Source organism: Eupeodes corollae, chromosome 2, assembly GCF_945859685.1.
Source record: "Eupeodes corollae chromosome 2, idEupCoro1.1, whole genome shotgun sequence".
Lineage (NCBI taxonomy): Eukaryota > Metazoa > Arthropoda > Insecta > Diptera > Syrphidae > Eupeodes > Eupeodes corollae.
The window spans coordinates 121,430,993-121,448,850 of record NC_079148.1 but is presented as its reverse complement, the minus strand read 5'-3'; the positions used below and the strand labels follow the sequence as shown (position 1 = coordinate 121,448,850).

At 32.9% G+C, this 17,858-nt stretch overlaps 1 protein-coding gene across 2 annotated transcripts; it reads right to left on the bottom strand.

Annotated features, from left to right (window-relative positions):
- Nucleotides 1-571: 571 nt before the first annotated feature.
- Nucleotides 572-17,820, bottom strand: LOC129944522 (uncharacterized). Of its 2 annotated transcripts, none has more exons than XM_056054008.1 (2): nucleotides 17,770-17,820; nucleotides 572-1,659 (listed from the first exon to the last, which is right to left on the bottom strand). In XM_056054008.1, the coding sequence occupies exon 2, from the start codon at nucleotides 1,319-1,321 to the stop codon at nucleotides 689-691; it is 633 nt and encodes a 210-aa protein (XP_055909983.1). In that variant the 5' UTR covers nucleotides 1,322-1,659; nucleotides 17,770-17,820; the 3' UTR covers nucleotides 572-688. The 2 variants fall into 2 exon arrangements, with proteins under 2 accessions (XP_055909983.1, XP_055909984.1); XM_056054009.1 differs by lacking the exon at nucleotides 17,770-17,820 and adding an exon at nucleotides 1,725-1,747.
- Nucleotides 17,821-17,858: the final 38 nt, after the last annotated feature.

Below are 17,858 nucleotides of genomic sequence, written 5' to 3'. Positions count from 1 at the left end.
ATAAAGCAGATACAAGACTCGATGATGCTAACAATCTGTCTGTCCAAGACGAAACCCTTATTTAACTGCCTATATTATAAATGGAAAAGATTAGAAATGCCAATTTTGGTAACTTCAGAATCGAACGTCTTGACCTTAAATATATTTTAAGGTGGTTGGAAACTCTCATTTGCTGCTAGAAAAAACTTGTGAATCTGGATTTCCACTCTTATTTTGTAGATTCAATAACAACTGTAAAATTTGACAAAAAGTTATAAATATCTTGGACGACTGTGAGCGTAGTAGTCCTTGAAGTTTAACTTTCCTGTTCTTTTATTTATTTTCAGAAAGAAATAAGAATTTTAAACAAATGAAATCGTTGCTGAAAGCAATCTCTTCAAGTCTTTTTTCGAATTTGACTTAAAAAGTGTTGTAAGTTAACTTCTGCAATTCTGCTAGAAAAAAACATCCCCACGTCGCGTCGTCGTCGACTGAGAAACTTATTTAAATTGGTTAAGATCCAGAAACTGGATAATCTATTTTAAATAAATTGGTGTTATTGTTCGAAAAAAAAAATAAATATATAAATAAATTCCATAGCAAAATGTATCTCTAGCTTGTATCTACTTTATTTAGTTTATTTGAAAAGGATATACTATATTGTTTTCTTTAATTAAAAATAAATTGATAGGCATGTACTTTATTGCAATCATGCAGGGCAGGTATCAGCGTCATTGTCATCCATGTCAGATATTGTTGTTATAGAACTCAAGTCTCCAAAGTAAACGGTATACCACAAAGCACAAGCATAGACGAGGATCGCAAGAATAGCAAACTTTATGTAAATTGTGGCTATATCACAGATTGGCGAGAGAACATAGTATCTCAGTTTGGACGATGAGGCTTCAGGCTCTGGCTTGGGCACAATTGGAGGTCCAATATATGGTTGCTCTGGGTAGAAGTAACCTGGTCCGGCTGAGGCATAGTTGTTGTTTTTAAAATGACTTTCCTCCTCGTCGTCGTCGTCAAGGTACTCGTCATCATGGTCGACTTCTTCGGTGTCAGAGTCGTACTCGTAGTCATCATCGAATTTGTGGTCGTAGTTTTCGCTGTCGTAGTCGTCTTCAAAATCTTCTTCCAAGTCGTCGTCTATGTAACTGTCGTCGATGTAACCATCATGGATATCTTCTTCATCAGACCATTCCATTTCATCTCCCCCATCGTCGTCGTTGTCGTCCTCCTCATCCTCAAGTTCATCCTCGTTTTCTTCATTCTCTTGATAAGCATACGAAGCGAATGGATTTACCGATGCAGGTTTATGGTGGACACGAGTTGTTGACATCACGAGGTTGAATTTGTAGGTTTTTGTTTTCGTTAACCTGATTGACTTATCCAATATAAAACCACAATGCACTTTGCGATCGAACTCTTATAGCGAAGGTATTTCTTCTTCTTTATACGAACGGAGATGATGTTAATTGCAATGAAAATATATACACATTCGCTTATACCAGAATATGGATAATCAACTTTTTGTTTATTTTTGAGATTATAAATTTAGCATTGAATTACTATAATATTTGAGAAGCTCTCTTATGCAATATTTTTAATCTTGTTTGTGAAATTTGCACGATTGGAATTTAACAGCATTAGTAGAGGTGTGCTTGTTTGAATTTTGATCTAGAAAAAAGAAAAAATAGAATTGAAAGTGAATAAAAGGTAAACATTATGTTAATTAAGTTTACAAAAATTATGAAATTTATAATTTCGAACTCTCAAAATAACCTGAAAATGTCTATTGTTACTTCATATAATATCAATTATGTATCAAACTGTGTACTTGAAATATAAGTTTTAAAAAACTTCTTTCCTGAGTTATTTTAAATTGAATACGTGATATTAAAATTATTCTAATGAAGCTAACAAAAATGGAAATCTTCAACCATTTTTATAGTATTTAAAGTTTTAAGAGAAAAGCATAAGATTTGAAGCAATCGCTTTATAAATGTTTGAACATTAGCTCCCTATTTAGAACCAATTGGGTCAGAAACCATAAACGTGATTAAGTATGCGATTTCCAAAGAAAGTCAAGCGTCAACCCAGCACAATAATATTTACTAATTGAAATGTTAGCTGTGTTTGTGTAATATAATTTGTTGTTAACACTTAACCACACTTTTAACTTCAATAGGAACTCATTGTATCTTATCGATTTATCAAATTGTAAATTTTTACATTTCTCAAAGGTTCATGGTCCCTAGAACCTTAAGGGCTGGGATGCGATCCAAGCTGATAACTTCAAATCCTGTCTGTCGATTTGTCTTGCCTAAAAGGTTTATAGCTTTTCGTGTTTTCCTCAAAAAGTTGTCAATTGAATAATTCTAAAAAATTAAAAATTAAAAACAATATTTTGCGTATGATGAAATAGCTTGATTTCAAAATCTATTGTTTTTAACGAGATTTTTTAGACTTTCACCAATTTTTACCAATTTAAGTAGCATTTTTAAAAGTTTTTATTTCTCATTTAAACAAAAAAAATTTCGATAAATGAAACTAATTTGTTCATCGAGAACATTTGTGCTATAGAGAACCGTACATCATTTTTACCAAATGTTTCTACTGTTTTTTGTAGATTTTATTTTGCTATTAAAAATACTGAATGTCGAAAACAATATTTTTTGTGAGACTAAATAAGTTTAAAGTCAATATTTTTTAATTTTTGAGCCGAAAGTACATTTTTAGCAAGTTTAAGATTTTAACTTTTTGTTAAGAAACTGTGAATTCGATTTTTCCCATAATTTTATCCAATGTTGAAAACACTATTTTCTATAAGAAAAAATAAGTTTGAAGCCAATATGTCAAAGTTTTGAAATGATATTTAAGTCGAAAATCAATTTTTACCAACTTTTATAATTTTTGTTTAGGTTTTTAATTTTTTGTAAGAAAAACTGTCAATTTGATTTTTAAAACAATATTTCTTATAAGATAAAATTGGAATCGAAGCCAAAACCTCAAAGCTTTGAAAATATATTGAAGTCGAAAATCAATTTTTACCAACTTTTTTTTTGTTTAGGTTTTTAATTTTTTGTAAAAAATCTGTCAATTCGATTTTTTTCAAAATGGTGCTTAATATTGAAAGCGCATCACGACAATCCGCTTCAAGGCTAAATTCGCCAACATAAGCCTAATATGTGCGCATGCCCCAACAGAGGAGAAAAATGAAGCGCCAAAGACATATTCTTCGAGCTCTTGGACAAGACATATGAGCAGCAGTGCCCTGGCTATGACATTAAAATTGTCTTAGGAGATTTTAATGCCAAGCTAAGAAGAGAAAACATCTTTGGTGGCATAATCGAGAGATACAGCCTGCACGACACTACCTCCGACAACGGATTCAGGCTGGTCGAATTCGCTGCGGGGCGAGACGTTCTGGTAGCTAGTACGCAGTTCACGCATCTTAATATCCACAAGGGGACATGGAAATCTCCTGATCAATCAACCGTCAACCAGATTGACCACATTGCGATCGACGCACAACACTTCTCCAGTATCCAGGATATCCGAACATTCCGAGAGGCCAACATTGACTCGGACCACTACCTCGTTGTAGCCAAGGTACGAATACGGATATCCCGATCCAAGCCAAAACAAGGAAGTACTGTGAGAAGATTCGACGTTAGACGGCTACAATCGCAAGAGACTGCCATGTCCTTTTCCGATCGAGTCTCTAATAACCTCTTCAGGAGTAATATGCTGCCTGCATTAAGCATTGAAAACCAGTAGCACCATTGCCTTGCAGCCATCAGAGATGCCGCCTCTGAAGTGCTAGGTTTCACACCGCCACCACAGCGAAACCCCTGGTTTGACGACGAATGCCGGCAAGCGCACGCAGCGAAACAAGAGGCATACAAAACGGCGCTGCACAAAAGGACCAGAGCTGCTCGCGAGCTCTACGAGCAGAAGAGGAGAGAGGAACACCGACTTCTTAGATGGAAAAAAAGAGAGCATGAGCAGATCGCGATCGAGGAGATAGAGGAATGTCACAACAGGAATGAGGTTCGTAAATTTTACCAAAAGGTAAAAAAATCTCCCAAGGTTACCAGCCACGAACCGAAGCCTGTAAAGACGATCAGGGGAACATCGTAGTAGAACCGCAATCGATGCTGAGAATATGGAAAGATCACTTCTCCAAATTATATAACGGCGATGATGAACCGAATTCCGCTGTAAGGGAGATAGAACCACTCAACCTTGACGACGAAGATCAACAATTCCGCCTACCCGACCTTGACGAAGTGACGACAGCTATATCTAAACTTAAGTCAAACAAAGCTGCTGGAGTTGACGGCATCTCTGCCGAACTATTCAAAGCAGCAGGCGATGACTTGGTACGGAGCATGCACCAACTCATCTGCAAAATATGGTCGGAAGAAAGCATCCCCGATGAGTGGAATTTCAGCATAGTGTCCCCGATACATAAGAAAGGAGACCCTCTAAACTGCGCCAACTACAGAGGCATCAGTCTCCTTAACATTGCGTATAAGATCCTCTCTGCCGTATTATGTGAGCGTCTGAAGCCATTCGTCAACAACCTGATTGGTCCTTATCAGTGTGGCTTCAGACCAGGAAAGCCCACTATCGACCAAATATTCACACTACGGCAGATCTTGGAAAAAAACCCAGTAGCTTCAAATCGATACCCACCATCTCTTTATCGATTTTAAGGCCACGTATGACAGCATCTATAGGGAAGAGCTCTACTGAGCAATGTCTAGTTTTGGCATCCCTGTCAAAGTTATCCGTTTGTGCAGAATGACGATGGAGAATGCACGCTGCTCTATCAAGGTCAGAAAAGATCTTACCGATGCATTTGATGTCAAAAAAGGTTTTAGACAAGGCGATGCACTGTCATGCGACTTCTTCAACATCGTTCTGGAAAGAATTGTGCAAAACTCAACCGTCAACACTAGAGGCACAATCTTTCACAGGTCCATCCAATTACTCGGATACGCAGATGATATTGACATAATTGGAAGATCAAAGCATGATGTCAGTGGAGCGTTTTTGAGCATTGCGTCGGAACTACGGAAGCGAAGAAGATGGGTTAAGTGCTCAATGAGGGCAAGACCAAGTATATGCTATCATCAAAAAAGGACACTGAACAACGACGTCTTGGACAAAACGTCACCATGGACAGCTATAACTTTGAGGTAGTTAAGGTGAGGTGTCTACCTAGGCACCGCTATTAATACAGACAACGACACCAGCGCTGAAATCAAACGAAGAATAACTCTTGCAAATCGATGCTTCTTTGGACTTAGAAGGCAATTGAGAAGTAAAGTCCTCTCTCGACCATCTAAAATCACCATCTATAAGACACTCATCATCCCGGTTCTCATTTATGGCACTGAGGCCTGGACCCTGTCAAAGAAAGATGAGAGGGTCTTAGGATGCTTCAAAGGAAAAATTCTTCGGGTGATTTTTGGTCCCGTACGCATAGATGGAGAATGGAGGAGAAGATATAACGACGAACTGTACGGGCTGTACAGCGACACTGACCTAGTTAGCGGAATTAAAGTCCAACGGCTTACATGGCTAGGTCATGTAGAGCGGCTAGCTGGCTGGAGACGCATGTTGGTTGAGGCCCAGGTCCGCCCCTTGCTGTAGCGCCACCTTAAGTAAGTAAGTAAGTAAACAATATTTAAAAAAAATAAAATAAGTTTAAAGCCAATGTTTAAAAAATTTAAAAAGTTATTTTAGTCAAAATGCAACTTGCAGTAATGTTTTTTATAGGTTTTTAATTTTCATAAAAAAAACTATTAATTCTATTTTTCTCAAAATTTGAACATATGCTAAGAACGTTATTTTTCTTTGCACCAAAATTGTTTTGGAGATGAAATTATTTTTATTCATAAAATTTTCGAGGTGACAATTTTTTTTGTGTCAGTGTCTTTGATTTATAAAAAACTGTTATTAGATTTTTCCAAAAAATATACTTGTTTAGTATTATTTTCAAATATATTATATAAAATTTAATACAAGTCTCTAGCGTTTTTGATTCGTGAGATATTTTAGGTTACACAAAATTTTCAACTTTTTTGTTAACTGCTATGGTAAAAAAAAACCACCCACACAATTATCTTGAGATCTCGTAAAGCATCTTACTGCATTATTATCTGCATAACAAAATGTATCTAAATTCGATATTTCTACACACGGACGCACAGACATCTTTCTAAAAATCTTTTATTTCAACTCTAGTTACATTGAAACGTCGAGAAAAGTCAAAATTTTCAATTTGACAAATCGGACCATTACAATAACTTCCTATGTTAAGTTAAAAAGTGAAAATTTTGGATAACCTAAAATATCTAACGAACCAATAATACTAGCGAATTAAATTAAATTTTAAATTGTATAAAAAAAATCAATGAACGGTTTTTTTTTTAAATCAACAAAACTGAACAAAAATAATTGTCACGTGCGTCGAATGTTTTACAAACAAAAAATGATTTTATCTCAAAAAACGTTTTTGGTAAAATTTTGAGAAAAATCGAATTGACTTAAAAAAAGATTACTTAAAGTTAGTACAAATTGATTTGGACCTAAGTATCTTTCTAAAATGATATTGTTTTGAAGATTTTGGTTTCAAATTAAGTTCAACTTATAAAAAAATATTTTTTTAAACATTCAGTAAAATTTTGGGAAAATCGAATTGACAGTAAAGCTTCTATCTTCAATACTATACCTCATTTTAATTAGCCGTTAATTATTTGTGTAAACGACGAATTCATCGTTTTTTTGGTTTTTCTTACTTCGTGCAAATTTAGAATAAGGCCCACGAGAAAACTGGCACAGATGTCTTACTTGAATTGTTTAAGCCTCTAGAAAGTGTATAAACTTTTTTATATTGCATTAGTCCTTATTCATCAATTTTCAAATAACTACTTAAGAAATGTATAAAAATTACTTTATTTCTCAAAATTCCTACAAAATAAAAGTCTTATAGGTTTTCTTAACCTAACATTGAAATTATTATAATGGGTCGAATTTGTGGAGCAAAATGTTATTTTATTTTGATTTGAAAAAGAAAAAATAGTCCTTTAAGATAGAACAAGTCTTATTATGAAAAAAAATAAAATGCACGACTGGGTCGCACGAACTTGCTCCTGTATGCTAAGAGTCTGTTTAAAAAAGTACTTATATTTATAGATTTAAAAATATACCTGTAAAATAAGTTTGGCTTCAAAGATATAATGGCTGAAAGACATACACGCTTCAGCTTCGGCTTCGTCTCCGTTACGTTAGGCCCGCTTCGAGGTTGCTTTCAATGACATTTCTATTATTCCATCCCTCCAAAGAGCAAATATTTTGTTTGTTGACATTTTTTTACTGCTGATGAGCTGTCAGACAAAGCAAATGTTCAGAAAATTGAACTAGAGCTTCCGTTTGGAGTCACATTACGTTACATTACATTCTTTTCCTTACGATTGTCAAACAAAACGTGAGGTCGAATCTACATTGTGATAGCATGCATTGAATTCCTATGGCTGAACTCGTAAACGTCAGACGAAGCCGAAGCTGAAGCGTGTATGTGATTCAGCCATAAATGCCATTTGATTAGTCAAAAAAACCGCACGATCTTTATATATGAAAACCATAGTACTCTCATGAGCAGAAACTTTTAGGGCGACCAGATGCCGAGTCGTCGGCGTGGCGTTAGTATCGAAAGTGGAGAAATTCAGCGGGAGCGAGAAAAAAATATTATTCCCATTCCCATAAGCAGCCAGCAAAATAAGGGAGATAATTAATTTTCGACCCAAAAAGTCAACACAATTTCCTTCATTTTATTTGAGTCTATCCTCGTATATGTTTTCACATAAAGAGCTTTCGTATGAAGGTTGATGAATTTGTTTTTGTTTTATTTATATCAATGCACTTTATATAACAAACAAAATGGCTTAATATTGTATCTAATAAGGGGATGAAACAAATATTTGCATGCTTGTCAGCTGTTTAGAATATTTTACCGATATTTGTTTTTATTTACATTCATAAGTCTGCTTTTACTTGGGTACGATCTTTGTATATTAAAAATGGTGTCTATTATGTATAAAGCTACGATGCGATTCAACTCGTTTCTTCAAAGATTTGTTCCTTTAGATAGCTTTATTGTAACTTCATATTAGAAGAACCAGGATGGAAAATAAATAAGATAAGAAAGAGGCAGACCATGAATGTTTAATTGTAAAGCGATCGCCTATTGGTTGTGTAGTTAGGTAGCAGGTAGATGTCTAAAACGATTAAAGAATAGTTCATTGGTGTGCTTAGCTTTATGCAGATAGATAGATAAGGACATGTTTATGATGATAATGAAGGAATGTTATTGGTAGCTAAAAGGTACATACTACATTCCTTCTTTACTATAAGTTTTCAGCGCAAACATGGAGTTTTTAAGTTCAGTTTATTTATTTTGTTAAAGTTTAAAAAAATAACAAGCATACGAACAGGTACAAGAAATTGCTATTCATGTTTTGTTTACAGTCAGGCTTTTGTGCATTTGGGATTTTAGTTATGAAGTGACACGTAAGCAGTAGTTGTAGAAGTCGTACGTAATGCCTTTATAAATAGGTATAATGTGTAGGTATACGTTGAAAAAGTGATTCTAATGGAAAATACATATACTCTTTCTGGCCCGTTTCTTTAACTTGTACTAAGTTTATAAAGGCGAAGGAAAGTAAATCATGTGTGAAACAACCTTATTCGTAAAGAATAATATTTTAAAGTCACATATACAAAGTTACCAAGATAATACTTCTTGATAGGCACTTTAAAATAGATTGTTGATTAAATATATCATATTCGTTAATCCGATACAGTTGCGCTTCATGGGCAGCCATCGTTGGTATTTACAATAATATTAGTTATAAAAATACATAAATATGTACCAAATGCACTAATTTAGATAAAAGCTAGGAATGTAATTACAATTTTGTCAAAATAATGCGCTCTTTGGGGCTCAAGCACTGTTAAAATATAAAAAAAAATATTTTAAAATTCAAAATTTCGCCCGAAAAATAAGTTTGTCTTCAAAAATTTAAATGCCATTTTATAAATAAAAAAAACATTTGATTTTTCAAAATTTTTATTTGAAAATCGTTAGAGCGGTTTTTTTTTAAATTAATTTTTTATATATAAAATTTTTCAATTTTGTTCTAAAAATATTTTTGGTATGCAGTTGTTTAGATATTAAAAATATACGCTACACATTTGAATTTCGTAAAAAAATGTTGACCCGTTTTTGAGATATCGAATTTTGAAAAAATAAAATTCAATATTTTTTTAAAAATCCAAACAATAAAAAATTGCACTTTTGATAATCAAATATTGTTAAAACAATATAAGAGCTTATTCAAAAAAAAAATTATTGAAATCAGTTTATAAGTTTCTGAGAAAATTAAAAAATAAAGTAACGGTTCTATGAGCGGTACCTTTCCTGAGCAATACAAAAATTTGTTTTTCTTATTGAAAGAAGCCAAGTTAAAAAATAAAATTTTTGAGAAAATTTAAAGAAAATCTATCGGTTTGTTTTTGAGAAAATTCGAATTTTCGTTTTTTGACCAAAAAAATTGTATGGTGGCCACTGTTAGTTTTGATCTTAAAAAAAAAATGAAAAAAACGCCTAACGCGAATCTGCTCAAAACCTTAACTTCCAAGTTTGAACTCAATCGACCCAATGGTTTAGGCTGTAGGAGCGTGGACAGACAGACAAAGTCGACCGGACGGAATCGCGGGACCCACTTTTTTCGACTTCTCTACTATCGTAATATCATGTTTGATTAAAATCTCGAGTTTGAAATTTTGCACGAATGCAAAACTTGCCATATAGTTCCTATATGTCGCAAGTAAAAATAAGTTCGGACCAAACTGCCAATTGATTGTCTAATAATATTTAACTAATAAAATTGTTTTTACACACAAAAAAATTACTAAATGCAGTGCGAAAATAATTGCAATAATATTTTTCGTTAACAATTGAATTCATATCTTTAAGTTTTTAAAAAATACCTTTAGTTTTCGAGTAATTTAAAAAAAGGTGTACTTGATCCCTTATTGCATTCCTAGGATTTTGTGCTCAGGTTCAAAATAAAACGACTTTTTAAAGACTGCTATGAATATATAAATGAAAATCTCTAGCAAATTTAGGTACTGATGGTCTATATCTTACGAAAATATATGATATTTCCTTCAGATCAATTGTATACTTAAAAAAAGTCCGTTTTTGACACCTTGTAGTTTTTTTAGAACCTAAAATACTACTTAATTGTTTAAAGTCTCGAATAAGCGGCAAAAAACAACTTTAACTTTATTTAAAAAAATACAAAATTTTAAAGGGCACCAATGATTAAATGTGACAAAAGCAACTTAGTTAAAAAGTATTATTCATAACTATAAATTACCTCTCCCCATACGAAATATGTAATAAAAAGATCACAAATCACAAAATACCGCTTTAAATGGATTTTTATTCTTAGAAATGAATATTACGATAAATATTATTTAACGATAATCCATAAATCAAGATCGTACTTAAAGGTGGCAGAACTCACGCAAGCCGCTTGCTATCAACATTTTTATTTAACCTATGTACGTGACACAACTCTGTTATCAAGTACTGTTTAAAAAAAAAAAATAATATAAAAACCCTATTATATGAGCATTTTTACTGTTTGCACGCACAAAAATCCTAATTCATTGATTTTGATATTTCTTCCTCGGATCCATCATCATCGTGGTCGATCGTCATGCAATCAAATTTATTCGGTAATTATTATTTCCAAATATTTAGTGACAAGAAAAATCAATAAAAAATAAACACCTTTCCTCAACACATATTTACGGAAGTTAAACCCTCGCCTCATTGATTAAAAATTAACAATTTACTTAATTAATGATTTTTAATTCAAACTTTTGCACAATTCCGTTCGTGTAATGAACGGTAGCGGCAATGATGGCAGCGTACAGCAGCGACTACTAGATTTTCATGTGTACTTTCTGTTGAAAATATTAATTTTGCTTCCCTAAGCAACGAACGTTTCGACTTCAACTATAAGAGAAGTACCTATCTATAGGTAGGTACCTATAACATACCTACTGCCTTGTAGCAAGCTCATATGAGTCTTATGTAATGTTTCCAATAAATTCGAATTCATTGCACATTGCACGCATTAAATATGTAATAAAAGAAAAAAAATATATAAACAAAATTGGGAACTCACCGCCGCGGCTGAATTACTGCAATTGCCATGCAAATGATGTAGGAATTTTATTTGGTTTTTGTTTTTGGGTTTTTTAAAAACAACTTTACCAGTGCAAGTTGTTATGAGTAAGTCCGCTTTAAGAAACAAATGAGTCTTCGACAGCCCTTCAAAAACAAAATGAAACAACAACATGGGTGTGGTTGGGGATTTTTCGCCGACGAGCGACGACGAGTGTTCATTGTTAAATGTCAAAGAACCTGGAACACACAAGGTAATCATCTGTCAAATTAGCGTGGGTGGTGTCACCATAATATCAGCCATCAATAACAAGAAGTAATGCTGCTTGGAAGCACGGCCATCAGCAAACAGTCCAACCAGTTTCTGGTTGACACACGTTGAATGACAAGTACCTACATATTTCGATTTCGATTCAATTCGCACTCAAACTCAAAGAAATAGTTCACCCCCTATTCTACCCTACCCTACTTTGGTTTTGTACACCAACTTTCCTCCCAGTTAGTGGAAGCAGTGGAGCTTGTCAGAAAGACAACAAAATGAAATTCCAAGCTTCAGCTTCAGGTCTTGTGACTTCTTTCACTTTATTAAGTCGAGCTAAACCAAGACAACCATGGCTGCCACCTTTGTTTTGAAAGGTTTTAGTTTGATATCAATACAAGAATTGAATATTTTTTTAAAGAAATCAATTGATATATTCAATAGTAAAGTGGAAGTTATTTAAATGAAAATTGAACACGGTATCAAACAAGAAGAAGCAACATATCCTTCTTATGTCTTTGATAACTTCACAAATTGCTAAAATGGATTATAGAGCTTTGGCATGACCCTTGTCTTTCTCAAGAACTAACTTTACTTACTTAAGTAATGTGGCGCTGTTATACGCTCCACGTTGGGTGAGGTTATTTGAGCACTTGTACGCTACCGCGCATTACTGTGGGCGTGGACTTGAAGAATTTCCAGTTTTATTGGTTCTCATGCACTATAAGTGACCCATTTCAGTCGTTGAACTTTTATTCTTCTGGGTAAGTGAACTTCTTTGTGCAGACCGTATCGCTGGTCGTTTTTTCTTCTCCTTCACTCACCTTCTATGCAAACGGGACCGTAAATCACGCAAAGAACTTCTCATTTGAAACTACCCAAGATAATTTCATCCACTTTTGTCATAGTCCATGCTTCTGCACTGTATAGCCCGTCCTGCTATAGGATGATGATGGTCTTATATAGAGAGACTTGGGTCCCTCGAGAGAGGGCTTTACCACTTATTTGCTTTCTTAGCCCGAAGAAATAGTGGTTAGTCCACGAAGTCCTTCACTACCTCAAAGTTAAGTCTTTCGATTGTGACGTTTTGATCGAGACGTCGCGTCGGTGTTGTAGGTCCTTTCTTGATGACAGCAAGGACTTTGTTTTGACCTCCTTTTAACCTATTTTTGATACCTCTGCCTCAAAAATCGCAAAAGTCTAATTGACATCACTCTGTATTCTTTAGATTTTGTCAATGTCTTAAGAATATGCTAGTAATTGGACAGACTTGAAATGGACGAGTTTGGCAGATATACCAAAACTAGACATGGCTCTATACAACTCGTCCTGTTCCATTCATCCAGAATACTTCCTTCCGACCTATCATACAGATAGCTTTAAAGACCTCGGCATTCAAGCCATCTGCTCCAGCTTCTTTGTTAGACTTCGGCTTAGATATGGCAATCTTTTTTTATATCGTCTAAGTCGGGAAGACAGGATTTGTTGGCTTTCGTCGTTTATGTTGAATGGATCAACCGGCCTGATAGCGGAATCCGTTACGCCCTCACCGTTATACAGTCTGCAGAAGTGGTCTTTTTATATCCTCAGTAATGACTGCGGTCAAGCTATGACGTTTCCACTTATTTTTTTAACAGCCTTCGGTTTGAGGTTTATGCACTTGTGAATTTCGTTTCACCTGCTCATAACATTTTCGAACTTCATTGCTGCTTTCGAACCTCTCAACATCCAGACCACAATTTGGCTAATTTTTAAGTTTCTAAATTTGTTAACAGCTTTGTAAAGTTTACAGTAAAATGCTGTAAATAAAAATAAAAGAGATCATGATCAACTAAGGGATCATTTATTTTTCTTCTGACTGGAAGAAGTGGCAACCATATGTCAAAATCAGAAGTTATTGTCATAGAGTGGTTGGATTCGTGAAGTTGCCGATCAGCAGCAACATCAACATGTGCCAATATTGAAGGTAATCGACTTAAAACAGTGCGACAAGTTTTTTTTCTGTCTTGATTCAAGCTTAAACTTTATCTGTTAGCATGTATAGATATAGATACATTTATATCTTTTGATTGTTATTTTTTGTTTGTTTTGTTTTTATATTTTAAGATTGTTTTTTGCAGATACAGTTCAATTTTGTGAATGTGTGTTAAGACAGGGCTGTTGGTTTAGTTTTGCCACTAAAAGTCGAACAGGAAGAATTACTGGTTTTGCACCTTCATATGGTATAGGCACAAACGACAACGACGACGCACGTCATGTCGTCGGTCGTATGTTGTACGTATAGTTAAAGCCAGGGGCGGGTGGACTGGTAAATCTTTTGACGTTGCTACACATTCTTAGGTGTTCGATTAGCTAATTTGAATTGTAGCCTAGTTATAAGAGTTTATTTTTGTTTTATTTGCTTATGGTGTTAAATATGATTATTTATTATAAGTGCTTTTTTGTTAAAGATATTTTATTGTTGAAAAATATTAAACCGAATAAGTTCTTTCTGGTCTTGATGATTATAAGATGTGCATGCTATGTATTTTTATATTTGAAAATGATAATTTTTAGCGATTATTGTAGCCAAGCCAAAGCTATCCAGTTTATTCGAAAAGGAGGAGGAGTTGGATAAAGTTGATTTTGTTTTAAATATATGGAATTAGTGTTATTTTTGGTTTGAAAATTTTCCACTTGCAAATTCATAAAAATGCACTACTTTATGCAGATAAGAGATCACCGGGTATATAGCATCAATGAACACCATCTAAGATCTTGCTTACAAAGAGATAGTGAAAGTAGATGCAAAACTAGTAAAGATCGATCGTTCGGACAGATGAAGCAAATTTAGTCTAGAAAGCAATTTATTTATAATATGACAAATTCTATCATCATGTACATATATACAAATAAAAAATTGTGTTAAATGTGAAACCTGACAACATGATGAATTTAAAAAGTGAGCTCTCAAAATGTATATGGACATTTTTTGTAGAGGTACTAAAAATTTTGTTAATAACATTTTGTATTTAGGCGCCTGTTATATAGCTATCAATGGTTTTATCATTGAAAACAAACATTGGAATTTTGTTGACAGGTCGTTTATAGCTTTCTTTAAAAATGTCTGTCATTGAACAAAATGTCCTGATTGAAATCCACCGACAAATTTTTACTGACAGAAATCGATTTCAATGATAGCTATAATTGGCCTCCTACTTCAGGGGTTGAACATTTATGGCAGTTGGCTTAAAATAAGACATTGGAATGATCATCATCTGAACCTAAAGATTCATAACATCAATAGTCAAATAATGACCAGAAAAAGAACTTAGTGGTTGCCTTGAAATATATGTGAAAAAACTTTTAGCTTATAATTTCTTATTAGGAGTTATTTGCAATTTGTCCAGTTGAAAGTTTTAACATTTATCGATGTTTGTGGATAATAGAGGTTTCTTTTATTACAGATTTTTTTAAAGGAAGCAAACATTTGAACCAATAAAGCTATTGTCTTCAAGTTTTGTTTATACATATTTTGACGTCATACACAATTGGAAAAGATACGAAATATTCAACTGACTAATGGAAATATTTATCAGCTCGAACATTTCACGAACAAAAAATATACTGCTTTGAGAATAATATTATTATAAGAAAAATAACGTTTGGTAAAATTATGACAAAAATCGTCTTCTTATGAAAAACAAAATACTTCTTACAATTGGTAAATACTGATTTTCGACTCAAATATTTTGAAAGCAAAGAAAGGTATTTACTTGAAACTTACTTAATTGCTTTTAGTAGTACTTTGTGTGATGGGTGTGATCTCTCGAATATCTTCACAGAATACAACTCAATATAAATTTTTTGCTTAAAGTCTTATAATTTTGTATTGACCTTATTACAAAAACTTCTATTGAACAGATCTTAAGGACACACTTTTGGAAGTTATCAATTGCACCCCATCTCAGACTATATTCTTTGATTTAGTAAAAAAGTTGTCCTTGTGAAATGTAATGTAATGGTTTCAACTTTCCAATAATATCTAACTTTTAGCTTTGTTCACACGCAATCCATTTATAAACTTCCCATAGGAAGTTATTGTAATGGGTCCGATTTGTAAAATTATAAAGAGGCTGGGATGCGACCCACACTGATAACTTTCCATCCCGTCTGTCGATTTGTCTTGCTTCAAAGTTTGTCTATATGTACTTGTATCAATTTTTTTTTTAATTTTATTTTTTATGAAAAAACGGACTGTTGGTTTTTTATATAAAAATTACTGAATATCGAAAACAATATTATCTGTGAAATAAGATAAGTTTGAAGTCAATATTTATATTTTTTGAAAAGCTATTTGAGTCGAAAGTAAATTTTTACCAAGTTAAAGCATTGTTTTTTTTAGTTTTATTTTTTATAAAAAAAATATCAATTCGATTTTTTTTCAAAATTTTATCGAATGTTGAAATCAATATTTCTTATAAGATTAAATTAGTTTGAAGCCAATATTTAAAATTTTTGAAGAGATATTTCAGTCGAAAATCAATTTTTACAAACTTTTGTTAATTTTTTTTAGGTTTTTTATTTTTTGTAAAAAAATGTCCATTCGATTTTTCTCAACATTTTTCAAGATGTTGAAAACAATATTTCTTATAAGATAAAATAAGATTGAAGCCCAAATTTCAAGTTTTTGAAAAGATATTTGAATCGATATTTAATTTTTACGAACTTTAAGTAACGTTTTTTTTAGATTTTTATTTTTTATAAAAAAAACATTCATTTAGATTTTTCTCAAAATTTTATTAGATGTCAAAAACATTATTCTTCGTTGCACAAAATTGTTTTAGAGATGAAATCATGTTTCAGTTGTAAAATTTTGGAGGTGACACATTTTTTTTCAGTTTTATTGATTTATAAAAAAACCATTATGTTGATTTTTTTCAAAAAAATATACCTGTGTGGTATCACGTTACAATATATTATATAAAATTTAATTCAAGTCTCTATAGTTTTTGGTTCGTAAGATATTTAGGGTTAACCAAAATTTTCACCTTTTTTCAAACTGCTATGGTAAAAAAAACACAAACGCAATTTTCTTGAGAGCCCTTTCTGCCTTATTATCTGTATAACAAAATTTAATTGAAGTTGATATCTCTTCTAGTTCTTGAGCTATGGAGGACGAAAAAAAACGTCGCGAACATACGGAAGTACGTACACACGCACGCACAGACATCTTTCTAAAAATCTTTTATTTCGACTCTTGGGACCTTCAAACGTGGAGAAATGTCAAAATTTTCAATTTGACAAATCAGACCCATTACAATAACTTCCTATGGGAAGTTAAAAATTCAACTTTAAGGTGAATCTGAAATTATTTAAACAGTTATAGTTTGTTAAAACAAGTAAACAAATACACCTTAATTTGGGGTTTAAATATATAAAATAGGTGGCGCAACACTACTTTGAGAACTAGGGCCTAGTGACTTACAACTCTCAAACATTCCTGTGCGAGTAATATTGCCAGGGACGTAGAGCACCTACAGTTTTAAGCAAAATCCGAACGGCTAATTTGAGGAATCACTTTTCATGACAAGAATTACTCTTGGAGAAGTACAGGGGCAGGAATCGAACCCAAGACATCTGACATTACAGTCCAACACACTAAGCATCATGCCAAGTTTACGAATACATATTTTAACGAAAGGAGACAAATGATTTGAAATGTTAGAAATACAGAATTACTCTTAGAAGACAATTTGTTATGTTAACTTAAGTAAAATATTAAGAAAGGATAGAATCTTGAAATCATATCCGTAGCTCAGTAGCTTATTTTTATTAAAGTTTTAACATTTTACTTAATCATTTCAAATTGTACCCAATTGCTTTTTAATATTTACTTTCATATGTCCTCTCTTAGAAAAAGTATAATATAGTAAAATTGAGTTTGGCTGTAATTCTTATAGTTCGCAAATAAACCATCATTATAAATGTAACTTTTGTACTACACTGTAAAACTTTCATGCTCACTCATCAACCTTATAAAAACCCAACTCATTCATTAGGAAATACTTTTGTGTATGAGCTTTAAGAGTAAACGAGTTAAAGACAGACATCCATCAATTTATTCATATTGACTTTTCTTTTAAGCCACATTTTTGTACACTGCACTTCAATATTAAAAACAATTGAAAATAGTTATGTTTTTTTAAAAAAGTTATTAAAATGTAATAAATATTCAAGGATTTACGAAGCAACTTAAAATTAACGCACTTACCAAACAATGAGTGTAAACAATCTGACAACAGGTTAACAACTAACAACTGACTCATTTTGTTATTAAAAAAAATAAGATCTCAAACTTTT

Coding starts and splice junctions, on each gene's coding strand:
- LOC129944522 (XM_056054008.1), bottom strand. CDS start 1,321: ATGTCAACAACTCGTGTCCACCATAAACCTGCATCGGTAAATCCATTC.